This window comes from Leucoraja erinacea, chromosome 20, assembly GCF_028641065.1.
Source record: "Leucoraja erinacea ecotype New England chromosome 20, Leri_hhj_1, whole genome shotgun sequence".
Classification (NCBI taxonomy): domain Eukaryota; kingdom Metazoa; phylum Chordata; class Chondrichthyes; order Rajiformes; family Rajidae; genus Leucoraja; species Leucoraja erinaceus.
The window spans coordinates 22,583,014-22,602,714 of NC_073396.1; the positions used below are offsets into that span (position 1 = coordinate 22,583,014).

The window sequence follows — 19,701 nt, forward strand, 5'->3', positions numbered from 1 at the left end:
GGGACTAACATATGTTGAAAGAATGGGTTGACTGGGCTTGTATTCACTGGAATTTAGAAGGATGAGAGGGTATATTATAGAAACAAATGCAATTCTTAAAGGATTGGACAGACTAGATGCAGGAAAAAAAATCCCGATGCTCAGGGAGTCCAGAACCAAGGGACACAGTTTAAGAATAAGCGGTAGGCCATTTACGACTGAGATGAGGAAACACATCTTCACTCAGAGTTGTGAATCTGTGGAATTCTCTGCCACATAAGGCAGTGCAGGCCAATTCACGCGATGTTTTAACTCTCTTGAATCTTGAATGTTTTCTAGAGAGAGTTAGATTTAGCTGTTAGGATTAAAGGAATGAAGGGACATGGGGGAAAAGCAGGAACTGGGTGCTGATTTTAGATGATCAGCCATGATCATATTGAATGGAGGTGCTGGCTCGAAGGGCCGAATGGCCTACTGCTACACCTATTTTTCTATGTTTCTGTGCCACATTGCCAACCACAACTGTGGAGCGATTCTTCCCATTGCAATGGGACGTGCCCGGGCAACGTGATTGACAGCAGCAAGGGCCGTGCCCGGGCATCCTCGAGCGACAGCACCACGTGGTGTCCTGGACAAGCTGAGTGATCGAACCACGTGGTGTCTGAGCGTCAACGCACCACGTGGTATTCCCGGGCATCATCGAGCAGCAGTGCCACGTGCCGTTCCCTGGCGACCCTGCGGGTGACTGACGGGAGGAGCGGCTCCGCCCCCCCCTGCCCCTTCCGCATGCGCGGGAGTGACGGGTGCCGCGCTCGAGCGGGAACTTTTCAAACGGGAGGCGCGTCCGGTGGCGGGAACGGCGGCTCAGGTAGGCGGGTGGCGGCGGAGAAGAAGGGAGGCAGGCAAATGCAGGGCATGACATGGGCCTGGCCGGACCAGACCAGCACCTCACCCGCCCCCCGGTGCCCGCATCCATCCCGGGTGCCGTGGACCAGCGTTTAACCCCCCCCCCCCCGACCCGGGGCTTACACTTGATACAGAAGCTGACAACGTCAAACCCCGGGTAGGGTCTCCCGTCCCTTCCCTGAGTTCCACCATCAACTCGACTCTTCGCTCTTGGGTCTGCTTCCACCCGCCCCCCCGCCCTCAGCTTCCTGGGGTTCACCTACTACCCCTGGGGTTCACTCCCTGATCTCCACCCCTGGGGATCGTCTCCCACCCCCCAGCCCAATCTCTCAATCCTTAGGGATCCTTGGCCCCACTAACAATGTTAACTGTCACCAAACCTGCCCTCCCACCCCACTCCTTAAGGATTGCTGTGCCTGCCCTAACCTGTCACTGGGCCGTTGCTTCCTCACACCTTTCCAGCACGGTGTCTCAGACACTCCACCCACCGCTGTGGCTCTTCCACTGTTTTGTTCAAATTCTGTTGATCGTTAAATGTTTGCATTGCTTACTGGAAAGGTTTGAGCTTGCTTTCAGCAGGGGAAATGCTTACTTTGCATCTGTCAGCATCTGTAAAACTTCAAGATGCAGGAAAGGAAATACATTATTTAATATTGTCTTTAGCATCCTAAATTGGTTTATAGCCAATGCCACTGTTCAAGGTGACACAGCGATGCAGCTTGCTGAGCTATTGTCTCTGCGCCAGAGATTGGGGTTTGGTTGTAACCCCGGATGCTGTTTGTGTAGAGTTTGCGTGTTTGTTTTCTGTGCCCTCGTGGGTTTCCTCCCAAGGGTGTGAAAGGTTACGGCGAGAAGGCGGGAGAATGGGGTTCAGAGGGAATAATAGATCAGCCATTATCCAATACTGTTTTATGGTACTGCACCTTTTATTTTCAAAGCAGTGCTACCAATTGTTTCTGAACGTTGGAGAAACTATTAAAAGAGTCTGAAGCAGGGTTGCAACCTGAAACGTCGCCTCTCCATTCCCTCCCCAGGTACTGCCTGTGCATTTCCTCCACATGCACTGCCTGTCCCGCTGAGTTCCAACAGCACTTTGTGTTTTGATCAAGATTTTCACATCTACAGTTTCTTGCATCTCTAATAAAATACAGTTAACAATTGGATAACTAAACCAATATTTAAAATTGAATATAATTGAATATAAATGGCAAATTAGCATTCTTCTACAACAAAATCCAAAAGTAAATCTTGCAGTGGCACTTGGGAGTGTGTCACTACTATGTGGTTCATGTGATGGTTTGACAGTGACTCGGCATGAACCAGCAGTTTCCGTTTATTACACATGTTGTTTAGATAAGTTGTGAATATTCTTTGGAACAGTCCATATTAAATTCTTATTTTTATGGTGTTTCGCTGCTGCTTTTTTTTTTGCATTCTCTGATCCTTAGAAAAGCTCTGGGAACCCACTAAAGTTTGGGAATTTAGCCTTGCATGAATTCTGCAGATAAACTAAAAGATAAAGTGATAAGAGGCATTCACAGGTTCGGTTTTTCTTAAAATCTTGTACAGCTAATTGAGTGTCTTTTGACTAGTTGCCGTTGTGGGTTTTTTTGCTGTAAAATTTTGTACAATATGCTTCCATTTACTGCACCGTGGTGTTACTTGGATCTTATTTTAGTGATGTTGATTGGGAGAGAATACTGGCCAGCTCATGATATATTCCTTTTTGCTCTAGAATTTAACTATTTTCTGCATTCACCTGACAAAGCAGACTTAATTTAATATTGTATTAAAAAAACAGCACTACGGTACTGAAGGAAAAGACTTGCATTCCTTTTGTGCCTTTGTAATCTTTCAGAATGTGCCAAAACATTTTGCAGTCTGAAGTTCTTTTGAATTGAAATTGCTGTTGTGATACCAGAAACCTAGCAGTGTTTACTTGAAAACTTGAACCCATAACCTAGAAAAATAACGGGTCACACACTTAAGACAGGGTGCCAGAAGACGCTTCCAGTCCGAGCGCCGGACAGGTCAGTGGTTCCAATCCTAGTGATGAGATTAGACTGGCGAGACTGATGTCGGGCAGAGCCATAGTGGTGGGTGACTCCAGTGTCTGAGGTTCGGGCAGGAGATTCTGAGGCGGCAGGCGAGACTCGCGGATGGCCTGTTGCCTCCCTGTGTTATATATAATGTGCAAAGTATCATAGAAATAATCTGGATGAGGTTGAGGCTCAGTAAGAAATCAGTATGATGTGGGAATTACAGAGACATGGCTGCAAGAGGATCGGAGCTGGGAACTGAATATTCAAGGATACACATCCTATTGAAAATACAAACAGGTGGGCAGAGGGGGTTCGGTGGCTCTGTTGGTATGGAATGAAATTCAGTCCCTTGCGAGGGGTGACAAAGAATCAGAAAATATAGAGTCATTGTGGATAGTACTGAGAAATTGTAAGGGTAAAAATACTCTAATGGGAGTTATCTACAGGCCCCAAAACAGTAGCCTGGAGAGAGTGCAAGTTGCAACAGCATGTAACAAAGGTAATGCTGTGGTGGTTTTGGGAGATTTTAACGTACAGGTAGAGTGGGAAAATCAGGTTATACTGGACCCCAAGAAAAGGAGTTTGTGGAGTGCATTCGAGATGGATTCTTAGAGCAGCTTATACTGGAATCCACCAGGTAGAAGGCAATTCTGGATTTAGTGTGTAATGAACTGGATTTGATCCACTTTGGAGGCAAGAATGGGAAGGCAGATTATTACCTGAATGGTGTCAGGATACGAAAAGGGGAAGTACAACGAGACCTGGGTGTCCTAGTACATAAGTCACTGAGAGTACGCATACAGGTACAACAGGCAGTGAAGAAAGCTAACGTGTTGGCCTTCATAAAGGGTGGAGTTGTATTGAAGGGTTGGCCTTCATAAAGGGAGGGGTTGTATTGGAGCAAGGAGGTCCTTCTGCAGATGTACAGGGCCCTGGTGAGACCACACCTGAGTATTGTGTGCAGTTTTTGTTTCTCCTTATTTGAGGAAGGCCATTCTTGCTATTGAGGGAGTGGCGTAGGTTCATGAGAGTAATTCCTGGGATAGTGGGACTGTCATATGATGAAAGAATGGAGTGTCTGGGCTTGTATTCACTGAAATTTAGGATGAGAGGGGATCTTATAGAAACATATAACATTATTAAGGGATTGGACACGCTAGATGCAAGAAACGTGTTCCCGATGTTGGGGGAGTCCAGAACCAGGGTCCACAGTTTATGAATAAGGGGTAGGCCATTTAGAACTGAGATGAGGAAAAACTTCTTTCACACAGAGTTGTGAATTTGTGGAATTCTCAGCCTCCGAAGGCAGCGGAGGCCGATTCACTGGGTGCATTCAAAAGAGAATTAGATGGAGCTCTTAGGGCGAATGGAATCAAGGGGTACGGGGTGAAGGTGGGAACAGGGTGCTGATTGTGGTCGATCAGCTATGATCACATCAAATGGCGGTGCTCTTCCAAACGCAGTTGGGGACTATGTGTGAGTGGTGCAATATTGCATTAGGGGAACGGGTGAGTGGTGGCATCTTGCGTTGGGGGAGCAGACCCAACGGGTTTGCACTTGGTCTAGTATTTTTCTAAAAATCATGTTTTTAATCTTGCTTCTTCAACGGATGGTGGAAATAGTCTATTTTTAAGGCAGAGGTAGATAGCCTCTTGTTGAGCAACCAACTGAAAGGTTTACAGGGTAAGGCAAGAAGGACCTGCAATTGAATATTGGAACTGGCTTTCTCTTAATTTGTATTAGTAGAAAACGAGTTCAGGTGAGATAAAATAATTGTTATGATGTAAATTTTAATGGTGCACTGGCTGCCTCCCATATCACATAAATATACTGATTGATCGGTTAATTACCCTTTGTAAATTGATGAAAATATGGTTTGGGTAGGATTAGTATGAAAATGCATTTTTTTATGATCATGCTTCAATATTTTCCACCATTGCATAATCTATTCAGGAATTAATTTATGTCTAATTATGTTGTAGTAAAACTACAAATGTCGCATCCGGAATTATCGATATCAAACATTTGTAATTCTTTGAAAAACTAATTTAAGCTAATTCTTTCTAGTATCCAGTGGTGCTCCAGGTGGTTTATTGTTCAAAATGAAAATTGTAACTGAATTGGAAAATAATGATTTATAAGCTTTCCTCAACTCTTGGCACTCTTGGCAAGAGTTTGATTATAGTTCAGACTGATATCCCAGCTGTTAGTGTCTTTCAAACATTATTTTGGAGCAGCCTGACCTAGTTATGGCCTGACCCAAGCTATAAAGCTCACGAGACATGATAAAGATAACTTATGTAAGAAATGGAATACCAAGCACTGACAAGATGACTCCACACATGTGGTTGCAACATCAGTAAAAGGCTTTTACAGATCTAGGACTTGGTATTGTTATGCATTATCAAGAATTTCAATCTTATAATGCACTATATGTTGAAGAAAAGCCAAGGTTCTTTTTCCAAATGTCATCCAAGAAAAGTGTTCAACCAAAAGAGATGTTAACATGACAGTTTTGGGAAAGATGGATTTTGGTCGTTCGTTTCTCAAGTCCCTTTACGCAGTCTCCACTCCACCTTTAGTGGGTTCAGAGGCTGACGGAACATGACAATATCAAAGGTACACAAAAATGCTGGAGAAACTCAGCGGGTGCAGCAGCATCTATGGAGCGAAGGAAATAGGTGACGTTTCGGGCCGAAACCCTTCTTCAGACTGAGGGGGGGTGGGGGGGAGAAGGAAGGAAAAAGGGAGGAGGAGGAGGGCGGGGGGATGGGAGGAGACAGCTCGAGGGTTAAGGAAGGGGAGGAGGCAGCAAGGGCTAGCAAAATTGGGAGAATTCAATGTTCATGCCAGCCGGACGCAAGCAACCCAGGCGGAATATGAGGTGCTGTTCCTTCAATTTCCGGTGTTGCTCACTCTGGCAATGGAGAAGACCCAGGACAGAGAGGTCGGATTGGGAATGGGAGGGGGAGTTGAAGTGCTGAGCCACCGGGAGTTCAGGTAGGTTATTGCGGACTGAGCGGAGGTGTTCGGCGAAACGATCGCCCAACCTCCGCTTAGTCTCACCGATGTAAATCAGCTGACATCTAGAGCAGCGGATGCAGTAGATGAGGTTGGAGGAGATACAGGTGAACCTTTGTCGCACCTGGAACGACTGCTTGGGTCCTTGAATGGAGTCGAGGGGGGAGGTGAAGGGACAGGTGTTGCATTTCTTGCGGTTGCAACGGAAAGTGCCCGGGGAGGGGGTGGTACGGGAGGGAAGGGAAGAATTGACAAGTGAGTTGTGGAGAGAGCGGTCTTTGCGGTCTTTTTTTGTCTACATTAAAGACATTCCTTATCGGATCTAAGGTTTTGCATCCTTCAGTAGAACAGTGAGAATTCTTTCACAATCACACTTGTATAAAGGCCCTTGTTGTATCATGCTGAAGCTATTATATAAATGAAATTAAGTAGAATATAATTAATATTTTTATGATTGTTATTTCTATTTTGTTTGTTATTTGTGTATCAATATTACCAACAAAACTGAACTGTAAATAAAATCGAATGAGTGCTTCACTTTTTTTTCCCAACTCCCTCAATGTTGAAATTGGTGAGGAAGTGATTGTAAACTTAATTTATGGGAGTTCTGAGGTTTTTGCAAGGGAAATTAGCTGGAAATATGACGGAGTGGAGATGCTATGCAAAATGGAATGTATTCAAAAAGAGTCGAGGTTAACAGTTTGGGACTAAGTTGTATACGCAGTGTGGATCATGACTAGACAGACCTGCTGTTCTTCGACTTTGAATTACACTTTTATTGCTGAGTTCAGCCTCTCCCCGTTCATGTTTAATGTTTTTCAAGAGTGTGTGTAACAAAGTGTATTCAAGATAGTTACCATGACCAATTCTGTTTAGCTTTTTGTAAACAGTTTTTATTCATGTACCTCATCTTAGTTTAATTTTATCTTGAAAAAAATAGGTTGAAAAGAATCAAGCTTCATTTACTGTCTTAATGCTGATATTGATATTCTACTTGTTGCTTTACAATAATACATTCCAAAGAATATTATGGGACAACTGCAGAATAAGTCAGAAGACAAACATGTTGCATGGGCGGTTCCCCTCCCGGGGATTGTTCACAGTTGGAAAGAGTTACTCTGAATCATTTTCAACTGCCTCAGGGTTCAGACAAACATACAGTCCCTGCCCTGGAATCTAACTGCCAAAATGGGAACATTAAAATATTTGTCGCCAAGGCACAATACAATGAAATCGCATCTGTATCCATGAGTTTTTGAAAATGGGTCGTAATTCCTTTTCATTTAATTTTGTTATAATTTTAAGTCAATTCAGTTCTAAAGAGTCAGTAATTTATTTGATTTTAAACTGGACCCGTTTGTGGATTAGTATGCGTAATTGCCTTTTCCCCCTCTCTTGTCACTGCCGTTGTGTCTGATGTACAGTGCCAGGTGGCTTGATCAACAGTTCCTTTAACTACATTCTTAATTTACTTTATGGGTGAAGAGAATTGACAACTGGCAATGTATTTAACTGTAGTGAGAGCAGTGTTCCATTATCAAGTTTGAACGTTGCAATTTATTTGCTTTATGTTTGGATATTTGATTCTTCATCACCCATCATCACCCCATCCCCCTCCCTTCTCTGTGACCTTATTCCCCTACCCCCCCAAAAAAAAGTTAGAATATGCTGTTGAATTGTTTACCATGTGCTTAAAATGAAGATTAATTAAAACACCAACTGTTTGGCATTGGTGAATAGTATAATAGTGTCAGCCAGGCATTTGTTTGAAAGCGGGAGAGTATCTATGGGCTTTCTTAGCATAGGCACTGACATCTGTTGCAGTCAGATATAGTCAGTTGTGACTGGCAGCTCTTGTTTCGTTTTGGCTACTGCTCACTATGGATCTAGATTTATAGTACAACAATAAAAAATAGTTTTCTTGCCAAAACGTGATGCCAGATTGTTGCTTGGAGTTTTAGTTTTAGTACTCTTTCTATTTCACCGGAATAAACATGTTTTTCAGTACTCTTGGTTCGCAGAGATTTGTAACTTTGACACTGAAGCCGTGGCCTGCGATTATTGGAGTCATTCAAGAGGCCAGGTGGAAGTGTAATGTTTTGTTGGTCGTGTGGGTTGTGGGGATAGGGCTGGAGGAGATCAAATAAAAGGGACTGAAGAATCACAAGACTGAAGGAATTTGAGAGACATTGCAGCTGGTGTAACCTTGTAATTGACAGTAAAACTTGGAAACAATAATCTTCGAGGCTTTAATTTAGTACTTGTAACACAGAACACAGGCTTCCCGGGTTTGAATGACCTAACTTAAGAAATTCCTGTTCTACTGTTTTTCAAGAGTAGAAGTAGGAGTGAACTGGTCCTTTTCAGAATGGCAGGCAGTGGCGAGTGGAGTGCCACAAGGCTCGGTTTTGGGGCCGCAACTGTTTACCATATATATTAAAGATTTGGAAGAGGGAATTAGGAGCAACACTAGCAAGTTTGCGGATGACACAAAGCTGGGTGGCAGTGTGAACTGTGAAGAGGATGTTAGGAGGTTGCAGGGTGACCTGGACAGGTTGAGTGAGTGGGCAGATGCGTGGCAGATGCAGTATAATATAGATAAATGTGAGGTTATCCACTTTGGCGGCAAAAACAAGGGGGCAGATTATTATCTCAATGGGGTTAGGTTAGGTAAGGGGGAGGTACAGCGAGACCTGGGTGTCCTTGTACACCGGTCACTGAAAGTTGGCGTGCAGGTACAGCAGGCAGTGAAGAAAGCTAATGGAATGTTGGCCTTCATAACAAGAGGATTTCAGTATACGAGTAAAGAGGTACTTCTGCAGTTGTATAGGGCTCTGGTGAGACCACATCTGGAATATTGTGTACAGTTTTGGTCTCCTAATTTGAGGAAGGACATCCTTGTGATTGAGGCAGTGCAGCGTAGGTTCACGAGATTGATCCCTGGGATGGCAGGACTGTCATATGAGGAAAAATGAGGAAAAGGCTAGGCTTGTATTCACTGGAGTTTAGAAGGATGAGGGGGAAACATATAAAATTATAAATGGACTGGATAAGCTAGATGCAGGAAAAATGTTCCCAATGTTGGGCGAGTCCAGAACCAGGGGCCACAGTCTTAGAATACAGGGGAGGTCATTTAAGACAGGTGAGAAAAAACGTTTTCACCCAGAGAGTTGTGAATTTATGGAATTCCCTGGCACAGAGGGCAGTGGAGGCCAAGTCACTGGATGGATTTAAGAGAGAGTTAGATAGAGCTCTAGGGGCTAGTGGAGTCGAGGGATCTGGGGAGAAGGCAGGCACGAGTCATTGATAGGGGACGATCAGCCATGGTCACAATGAATGGCGGTGCTGGCTCGAAGGGCCGAATGGCCTCCTCCTGCACCTAATTTCTATGTTTCTATGTTAATACTGATGTCATCTGGGCAATGAACTGAGGGACAGTTCGAGAAAAGATGAACAAAAACCCTTTTGAAGAAAATTATGGCAATTAATGAGTACAGAATAAAGAAAATGATTCACTAAATGTATGACTGCAGATCAGCTGGGCACATCCTGACACTTTGTGTTTCACTTTACATTTTATGACTTGTGTTGTAATTCTGTTAATAGCTCGGGTTTCTGATCCTCTCTCTTTTCTGTGTGATAAAGAGAGAAAATTACACAGCTTTTGTATTTGAATTTATTTAAATTATTTTCCATTATGGTGAATTGTTTTGTACGAAAGAGCAACCAACCAAGTTTGCTTTTGTTTTGTAAGAAATAGTTAGTTTCTATGCTAAAGTGTTTTGAGACAGGCAGGTAGCCCTGTCACCTGGCTATTGCAATTATTTACACTTTGAGATCAATCAAACATTATCAATCTGGGCATTGGAACAATACACAGAAATGGAAATTGATTTCATTATTGAAATTATGAAGCTTCAATGACAGAAATTAAAGTATATATTGCAGAGGTTTTGAAAAAAGCTTAGATGAAGAATTAGTAGATAAATGTAATGAATACTATGTAGATCTTTTAGTTTTAAGGAAACCATTTCATTTCACTTGCATCTAGATAAATCACAGGGAGACTTGTACATTTTAAATTAAAAATGGACCAAACAATACTGTGGTAAAGTAGGTGCGCCCAGGAATAAATTGTATTGTTTTAATTTTGTCCTCGGGACATTGTGCTAGAGTCAACAGATGGTCTAATTTTGCGACTTTTGCAATATCAGTAACCTTGAGGTTCATGGTGGCAAACTGTCACTTCCCCTGTTGGGTACTTGGTAATTGTCAGTTTGGCATTTCATTGTCATAGAATTAAACAGCATAGATACAGGCTCTTCAGCCAACCATGTCCATGCTGACTCTTTTGTCCATCATTTGGGTATATCATAAGAGCACCAGATTTAAGCAGACTAGAGACTTGAAATTGTATGTACTAACTGAAAATATTGAGCAACAGGAAATCTTGGCGGTTTTTAAATGTACTTCTGTGCACCAAAGTCACACGAAAGATTAAATTAACAATTGAAAGCATCACTAATGTGCAATTCTAGATCTGTATACTGATAACCCCTACAAAAAGTAATTGCTTTGTATGTAAAGTTCTCTGATTGGATTGTTAGTAATCTTGAATGCCTTTGTTAATGTGATCAATCAATTTCTTGTTAAATAGTATTAACATACAATAATAAATGCTTTTAATGATGTTAGTGTGCGTTTACATGCGTTTTGTCCCATTCCCCTGGCCTCTTCCTCTTTTCGGAGTGGCTGCAGACATCCCCAAAAAAGATGCGAATGTAATTTGCATCAGAAATTTCAGAGGAAATTAAAAACAATGAGAAGAAAAATCAGATTTGAGTTACAGCACACAATTTGTAATCACTTTGTAAACTATGTACATCACTGCTCATGACAGTAAAGGTTCATGGTGAGGCCTTGGAAAATGTGCATCACTTCCCAGAACTTGGGAGCCACCAGGTAATGACGGTAGACATAAATGTCAAAATTGATTATTGCTTGACAGGCTGAGGCTGACATTGATTAGGCTGACAGAGGAATGACTTCAAGTCTGGCACTAAACCCATGGTTGCACTGGGCAGCAATGATGTCTGGCTTTCGGAGACTTGAATTACCTACAGGAAGCGCCTAAAGGCACTGGAAAGCTACTACCAATGCTATCCCGTCAGAATCTACCATATCCACTGGTCGAATAAACCAATTTTAGCATCCTCTCCAAGGTTGAAAACCCAGCTTTAAGACACCAATTACACACAGCTGGCTCCATTGGGCTAAAACACTATTCTGAGGAAAGGGATGTTATGTGTACAAAGAAGAAAGTTTGAATAAGTTCTCACAACTTCCTTGATAAAAGCGTAATATCATTAGTGACACGTGGAGAGCTCTTGTCATGACTGCCACTATTCCACAATGTCACAAGAAAGAGGCATAGGTGTGCTTGCTTGGCTGTCACAACAGTGTGTTTGGTCTATGATAGATTGTTGGTAATATTAACACCAAGGAACTTGAAGCTTTCAACCATTTCGAGTTCAGCATCGTTGACGCTGATTGGGGCATGTAATTCACCATTCTTTCTGAAGGTGATAACTAGCTCCCTCGTCTTGCCGACGCGAGGAAAGTAGGAAAGAACTGCAGATGCTGGTTTAAATTGAAGGTAGACACAAAATGTTGGAGTAATTCAGGACAGGCAGCATCTCTGGAGAGAAGGAATGGATGACGTTTCGGGTTGTGACCGTTCGTGACTCTGAAGAAGGGTCATGACCTGAGACGTCACCCATTCCTTCTCTCCAGAGAAGCTGCCTGTCCCAGTGAAAGAGAGGAGGTTGTTCTGACACCATGTTACTAAGTTCTCTATCTTCTTATACCTTGTCTTTGTCTTGGTTTCTTTCTTGGTCCTCCAAAATATTCCAAATGGAATTTAAACTGGAGGTGGTGGAGGGAGGACTTAAGCCAGAAAGGGTTATTGGGAAGAAAGAGCTACTTTAAATTTAGTTGCATCTGGTTGGGTAACTATAGTAGGGTGGAGATTATTCCATGCTTTAATTGTGCGGGGAAGAACGAATTGCTGTATACATCTGTCTTTGTAGCTGGGATCACAAATTGGATTGAATGCCCTCGTCTGCTCCTAATTGGTTTGGGTTTGGTGTAGGTCTTGTAATCTATGTCGAGCTGACCATTTAACATTTTCTAAAAACAGGTCAGACGGTGAGCTTCACGTCTGTCTTGGAGAGGGTTCCACCCCAGAGAATTCAGGAGTTTGGTGACACTCGCTTCTCTCTCATAGGTGTTAGTAACAAATCGAGCTGCCTGTCTTTGGACATGTTCGATGGAATAAATGTTTTTATTTGTGTATGGGTGCCATGCTGCAACTGCGTAGTCCAAATGAGATCTAACGAGGGTGAAGTATAGCTTCTCCTTGACAGAAGTTGAACAATGATGAAAGTTGCACCTCAGAAAGTTTAGGACACCTGTTACTTTCACCGTTGCATGATGAGTCTGACCATTCCAACGCAGATCATTCTGCAATTTGATGCCGAAATACTTGGTTTGTTTGGATTCTTCAAGGGTGGCACCAAGTATATTGTAAGATGTTTCGTCTGGATTCCTCTTTCTGGTGACACGCATGGTTTCACATTTGGAAGGGTTGAACTGCATGCCCCATTGTTGTGACCACTCAACCATAGCATCGAGATCCTTTTGGAGAGCATCTTCATCATCAGCTGACTTAATTGGACGGTACAGCAAACAATCATCAGCGAATAGTCTGGTCGTACTTGCAACTTTTTCATGGATGTCATTTATGTAAAGCGAAAATAGATGTGGACAAGTACAGTGCCATGAGGTGTACCACTCAACACTGGATGCCAATTGGAGCTCTTTCCGTTCACACACACATGCTGAAGATGTTTTGTCAGGAAACTGGAAATCCATTGTTTCGTGTTGCAGTGGTAGAGTTGCGGCCTTACAGCACCAGAGACTCGGGTTTGATTCTGACTACGGGTGCTGTCTGTACAGAGTTTGTAAGTTCTCCCTGTGACCTTGTGGGTTTTCTCCGGGTGTTCCGGTTTCCTTCCACATTCCAAAGATGGCAGGTATGTAGGTCAATTAGCTTTTATAAATTGTCCCCAGTATGAAGGATGGAACTACTGAATGGATGATCACAGGTGGGTATGGACTTGGTGGGCCGAAAGGCCTGTTTCCATGCTGTGTCTCTGAACTAAATCTAAACTAATATTATTTACTCATCATTTTCAGTATGTCTTGGGTTCCAGGTAAACTCATTATTTTTTAAAGGGATTAACAAATAATGAAAGAAGTAAGAAGACATGTAAATGAATATCATAATGCTTATAAGAATTGGAAGATGTTAGTGTTTATCATTATAAAATCTATTTATGTAAGTTTGTACAGCATCATTAACATACATGATTAACCAGTGGGACACTTGAATTTTTAAATTTATCCTTATTCAAATATATTTGGACATTGGCTCAAATGTTCAAGAGTGCACGTTCCTGGAATAACTATGTAATCCATTAATGTAATTAACTTGTCTAGGGAAGTATTAGGTCACTTAAATGTCTGCTGCTAATCAGCATGGTATAACAATTAAGCTGTTAGCATTCTCATTGCAATGTCCAGTTTCTTTCCCTCTTCTTCTGATCAGTCGCTTGCAATTGGTTTGGAATCCTAAAGAGTTAATTTGTCTTTTCAGTTGGTTGAAGTAGTTCTTGTGGCCAATAGCTTTATAGGTTGTTCCTGACTGACAGCATTAATTGGAAGTAGGTGGACCAGATTCTCAATCCTTCATGCTTTGTGGAAACAGGGAGGCCATTTTGGAATACTGTTGTTGTTGGTTGAGAAATACATACGGCAAGTTGTGGAAGTTTGGAATTAACCAGCAGTACACATGGTTTAAAACCGAGGATTACAAGGATGTGTTCAATGGCAAAACCCCCCCGGTGTCTGAAGATGAGAAACTGATCAGTGAACGAGGGATACTTGGATTTATTGCCTTGTGAATTTGCATCAGGAGGTTATACTGACAGGTTCTGTGAATGCTGCGTGTGGAAACCTTTTGGATAGAGACTGTTTACTACACTCGTGTTTAGCTGATTTTTTTTAATAAGCATATTCATTAATGCATAAATTGACGACAAACGAGATTTCTAATTTACTTGCTGATTATGGTTAATCAGATACTTGCCATGTGCTGTTTAATATAATATTAGACAAATGCATCTAACAGTGTCTTTGCTCTGCATGAGGAAATTATTTAAATTTGCCTGTGTATCTGTTAATATTTAGATCTTTATGCATGTTTTATTCTCTCGATGCTTACCGATGTACTGTGTTCATCCTGTTAACCTGCTTTTAATTGTCATATTGACCTCTGAATTAATTTGGGAAATGGGATAATTTGTTTATCATTAGGATCTTTTGGTTGGGGAAATATTAAAACAGCTGACAAGGAAAATGTGTGTAATTTGTCTTAAACATAAACTAGAATTGTCAGGCATTTTACACGCCTTAAGAATATGGTAAAAGATAGTGGCATGGATTATTGCAGAAGAAATAATTTCAAGTTTGCTGAATTTTATGGGGTTTATTTTTGACTCTTAGGTAGGGATTAATTTTTCAATTCTAATTTTTTCAGAAATTATATTGATGTCAAATTGCCAATAGGCAATGCATTTCTGAAAAGAGCAGTCTGCGAGTGGCCTATCTTATTTCTGTCATAAAATGTTTGGCTTAACCGGAAATAATACAGAGCCAGTGTAATGAATGACAGTTCTATTTTGTGATTGGTTATCAGCTGTCACTGCTTTCCTGTCCATTCTCACAAATTAACATTTGAATTTGATGAAACATTAACATGCAAGTTATTGTTCATCTAAACTAATTTCTGCCATCTGTTTTGTAGAGATTTAGGAACGAGAAATTTGATAAGTATAATGAAAATAATCCCTTGCATTCATCAGCATTGGCTACTTGCCCATTTAAGTACTATGGCCCATTTAAAGAAAAAGTGGGTTCTAATATAAAGTTGTTCATTTTGAATCATCATTATACAACATCACTGAGCTTAATGTTGCCAAATGCATCAGTTAATGATTCATTGTGTTGTATTCAAGATATAGTGCATTATTGCTACGCAGAGTTTCAATAATGAACTGGGAAGGGGATGTAGGCTTAGTGGTGGAGCACATGCTTTGCAGGTATGAGGCTCCGGGTTCAATCCCCGGCATCTCCACTCTTTGGGCGGTCACAGGGCGCAGCAGTAGATTTGCTGCCTTGTAGCGTCGAGACCCGGGTTCGATCCTGAGTACGGGTGCTATCTGTACGGAGTTTGTACATTCTCCCCATGACCTACGTGCGTATTCTCCAAGATCTTCGATTTCCTCCCACACTCCAAAAACGTACAGGTTTGTAGGTTTATTGGCTTGGTTTTTGTAAAAATTGTCCCAGGTGTGTGTAGGATAGTGTTAATGTGTGGGGATCGCTGGTCGGCGCAGACCCAGTGGGCCGAAGGGCCTGTTTCCGCGATGTCTCTAAACTAAACCCAAATGATTGGCTAGAACATTAAATTAGGATCATTGTCATAAATATTTGTGGCAGCGGAGGCATATCTTGTGAAGCTCTCTGTATGAGAAGAGGTTTTTCTGGTCCCTATAAATGTTCCTGCTCCATGCTCAAGCTATTAACAAAGTTGGTTAAAGTGTCTTTCTTTGGCATTCACTCAGAGGAGAAACTGTTGGAATCTATAACCATGCTATTGTGACACCACGCTACTCAGCTGAAAGGCTGCCAGATTTTAAGGTTGGCTAGGTAAAAATGTATTTTTCAAATTGGAGGAAGAAACAACAAATCGCCAGTATAGGAATAAATCTGTTTGCCTTCCTTTTGATTATGGATAGGTGATATGCCTGCTTTAATGGATGTAGAATAACATGCGTTGGGGTGAAGAGAGGTGAGGATGTTGTGATGTAATCTGTGAAAATTAATGAATTTTCTGACCTCCAGTGCCAGAGATTGCATGTTCTCCCTGTGATGATGGGTTTTCTTCGGGTACTCCAGTTTTCTTCCACATCCCAACGACATGCATGTTGGTAGGTTAATAGGCCAATATAAATAGCTGCTCGATATAGGCGAGTGGCAGAATCTGAGGATAGTCGATGGCATTGTTGGGAGAATAACATGGTGTACAGTTCTGGGTGGTTAATAGTCAGTACAGACTTGAAAATGTGTTATTAAGATGGACTGAATCTGTGATGCCAGGATTACCACATTGGACTGGCCAATTTTCTATAATTCTAATGTAATATTAAAACACTTTTTTGCGATAAATAGCATTGTTCCATTGAAGATTGGCTACACATTCAACTTTCCTGTGTATTTGTATAGTTGAGGGAAGTAGGGGAAGGGGCTTTTTTAAGAAATAGATGTATAGTGATCAGTATTATTCTGATTATTTTTAAATTTGTAGCAAAGTGTTTTTTGTTCCTTGGCATTTAACATGTAGATATTCACGATATTGACAGGGCATGGTAATGGGGAAAAATGCTTTCCAGTGAAAATTTTGCCCATGGATAATTTGTACCTAGACAGCTTGCATTTATACCTCATAATGTTTGCTCATAGTTTGAAAGTGGGAAGAATTATTAAATTCAAAATTTGAGAATATGTTACTCTCTTTTACTTGGACATCTCGGTAAAGTTTATATCACTATAAAATATTATCAAACCTGATCACCTTGAAATTACAAATTTGTTTTAAACATTGCCCTTGTGCTTTCATTCACAAATTTATATTCCCTCTTCTTGAGCCCGGTTCATCAATTTTGTAAACTTGCTGTTTTTTTGGAAACTATTTCAGAGATAGATTTACGTAGAACCTATATGTGACCATTTAAAAACATATTTTGGTTATATCTGATAATGAAAGCATAAACAAGAATAACTGGCCAATGAAATTGTCCAATGCAGCTGAAGTATTCTAATGTTGGGCAATGTTTTTGGGTGTGTCTCGTTTTGAAAATATGTTCTTTAATTCGTATAGTTGGCAATTTTTTTTTTTGGATCGTAGATTCATGTTATTCAGCTAAAGACAATTGGGTGGCGAGATTGGTAAATGCCATGACAGATTCTTAAAAAAAACATCTGGAACTAGTATTGTGAAAATATCGTCAATCATTTACACGTAATACTACCGTCATAAAACCCGTGTCTTCATTAGTAGGATATGAAGATTGCTTTAAAGATTTTTTTTTTTCATTAAAAGGAGGAAAAAATAATAAACTGTTACATTTTAAATGTTTAAATGGTAATTTTAGTTCTTTTCCAGAGGCAGCGTGTTGTAATTAATAACGTAGGACAGATCTTCATTTCTATTCAGGTTTGATGAAGTTTAAAGTTAAATGTCTCATGGTTTTAAAGTCCAACATTCAAACCTAGAATCAAGGAGAATGTAGACTTGTACTACAGGTATTCTACAATAATAAAAGATCAATTGAACTCATTGAGATGAAGGAAACATCTTCAAAAGAGCTCTTGTTCAGAATACATCCAAACATCAACTCAGCTCTTTTCCTCAACATCCTCCTCAAGTACTTCTCTCCCTATAAGCTCCCTTCAGCCGTTTAGTTTATCTTCAATCCCTTCTCTTGTATTCTCCAGCTGCTACCACTGAGGCCGACTGCAGCTATTCATTCTTTCCATGTCAACCCTCTCAAGTCTCGAGTGTCCTCCTCCCCATCTGCCACTCCCCTGATGCCCTCCTTTTTCCAGTCCCAATAACGGCTCAATTATCACCGTTATCTTTTACCTGTTCGCAGTGAGTTCATGACTTTATCTGGGGAAAGAGAACCCTGTCAGAGGATTGCAGAGATGGTGTAATGGTTATGATGAAATTTGGAAGAGTTCTTGATATATGACATCGAACATTATTGCCTTGATGCTGCACCAGCTCCCTCCGGTAGCTGAGGAATACCTCCCAGGAATGCAATGGGGATGGTGCCTCTCAAGGTACAATGATTTTTACCCATGTCAAATTCAAGAAAAACATAGCAGGCAGTAGAACCTCACAAAAACCTTTGACTTTGAGTTAGGGAACCAGAAGGCACAGCCTCAGAATAAAAGGACACACCTTCAAAATGGAGATGGGGAAGAATTTATTCAGCCAGGTGAATCTGTGGAATTCATTGCCATAGACTACTGTGGAGGTCAAGGCATAGGGAATTGTAAGGCAGGGTTTAAGGTAGGTTATTGATTAGGAAGCACATCAAAGGTTATCGGGAGAAGGCAGGAAATGGGGTTGAGAGGGAAAAATACATCAGCCGTGGTTGAATGATGGAGTAGACTTGATGGGCTGACTGGCCTAATTCTGCTCCTATGCCTTATGGACTTTATCAGCCAAATAATATTGTGGTGACACCTCAAATTTGGGTGTTCTCAGAAATTCATAATTTTTCTGTGTCTTCCACAAAATGACATGCAAGCCTTGATTCTAAACAGTGGAACCCAGCGTGCACCCAATCATTATGCAGCCTGGGGTTGATCAAAGCTGCAGCATCATTCCAGCCCTCCTCCTATTGCTGTTCAAGTACAACCATTCATACAGGTATCTTTTTTTATCCCAACATTGATAGGACAAGAACTTGTGTGTTTATATACACCAGCTATCTCTGAGTTTACAACTCTAATTATTTGATGAGAGATACCCATTCTATCTGCAATACAATCAGTTTGGAATGGAAGTAATTTAAAATTTATTTACTGTCAGCCATCAGTAGAATACCCATTTTGAATCGATATTCATGTTGATCTATTTTCTATAACGGGGTGATATAATGCTAAATACTGTACATTTGATCAGATTGATTTTGAGAGAAGAATCAAGCCTATTTTATCAGAGGTCAGATTGATTTTGCCATCACTTAAGTTCCAGGTCTCTGACCGCAACCTGTTTTTGTAGCTGAAAGCTAAACTGGACATGGTAGCATCATCAACTGCACGGAACGATTTTATTTCTGCATATGCAAATGCATAACTTTGATGGACCGAATGTTGTGACATGAACACTGTCACATAAATCCTATGATTCACAGACAGTAGTAAAATATCTGTTTTGGGGTGATTTCCAAAAATGTTCTTCCGTGTTTGACACTAAGAAATTCAGCTGGTTGTCATGATCTGCACTGTAAACTTTTGGGTTGCGACTTTCAGAAATATCCTTTCAAACGCCTCAACCTCCACTTAGACAAATCTTGGAAATTGTGTTGATATGTGTAGTTAATAAACCTTTCATATTTCATCATTTATTGCTTGTAACAGGTAAACGGGTTGAACACAGGTGCATTTTTATTAAACTGAAATGTACATGCCATCGTGTTTCTTGGAAGTATTGCATCATGTTATTTTTCACCTTTGCAGTAGAACAGTTGAGCATGGATTTTTCTCGACTGCACACATACACTCCTCCTCAATATGTGCCAGAGAACACTGGCTATACTTACGCGCTCAGGTGAGAGTCTCCCAGTAAAGGTGCATGGTATTGTAAAAACTTGCGTGCAGTGATTAATTTGGCTTGAATACTTAATGGAAATTTGCAATAAACAAAAAGAATATTCATAGAAAATCATAATGAAATACTGTCTTTGGTTGGGAATATTTTATTGCAAAATAGAATGCTTCACATTGTTAATGGTGGTGAATAGTCCCAAAACTGATAGTCTAGTACATTTTGTGGATT

The 19,701-nt window shown here is 41.0% G+C and overlaps 1 protein-coding gene across 7 annotated transcripts in view; it reads left to right on the top strand.

Moving 5' to 3' along the window:
• The first annotated feature begins 707 nt into the window (after positions 1-707).
• The window catches only part of sun1b (Sad1 and UNC84 domain containing 1b), a 63,789-nt gene continuing 44,795 nt past the window's right edge, over positions 708-19,701 (top strand). For 2 of the 7 annotated variants that reach the window (XM_055651632.1, XM_055651634.1), the window contains exons 1-2: positions 13,740-16,060; positions 19,383-19,473. In XM_055651632.1, the coding sequence (XP_055507607.1) occupies positions 16,051-16,060; positions 19,383-19,473 (101 nt within the window). In that variant the 5' untranslated portion in view covers positions 13,740-16,050. Of the gene's footprint in view, positions 848-13,739; positions 16,061-19,382; positions 19,474-19,701 lie in introns of those variants that run through there. The other 5 variants (XM_055651633.1, XM_055651635.1, XM_055651636.1 and 2 more) reach the window with 5 other exon arrangements.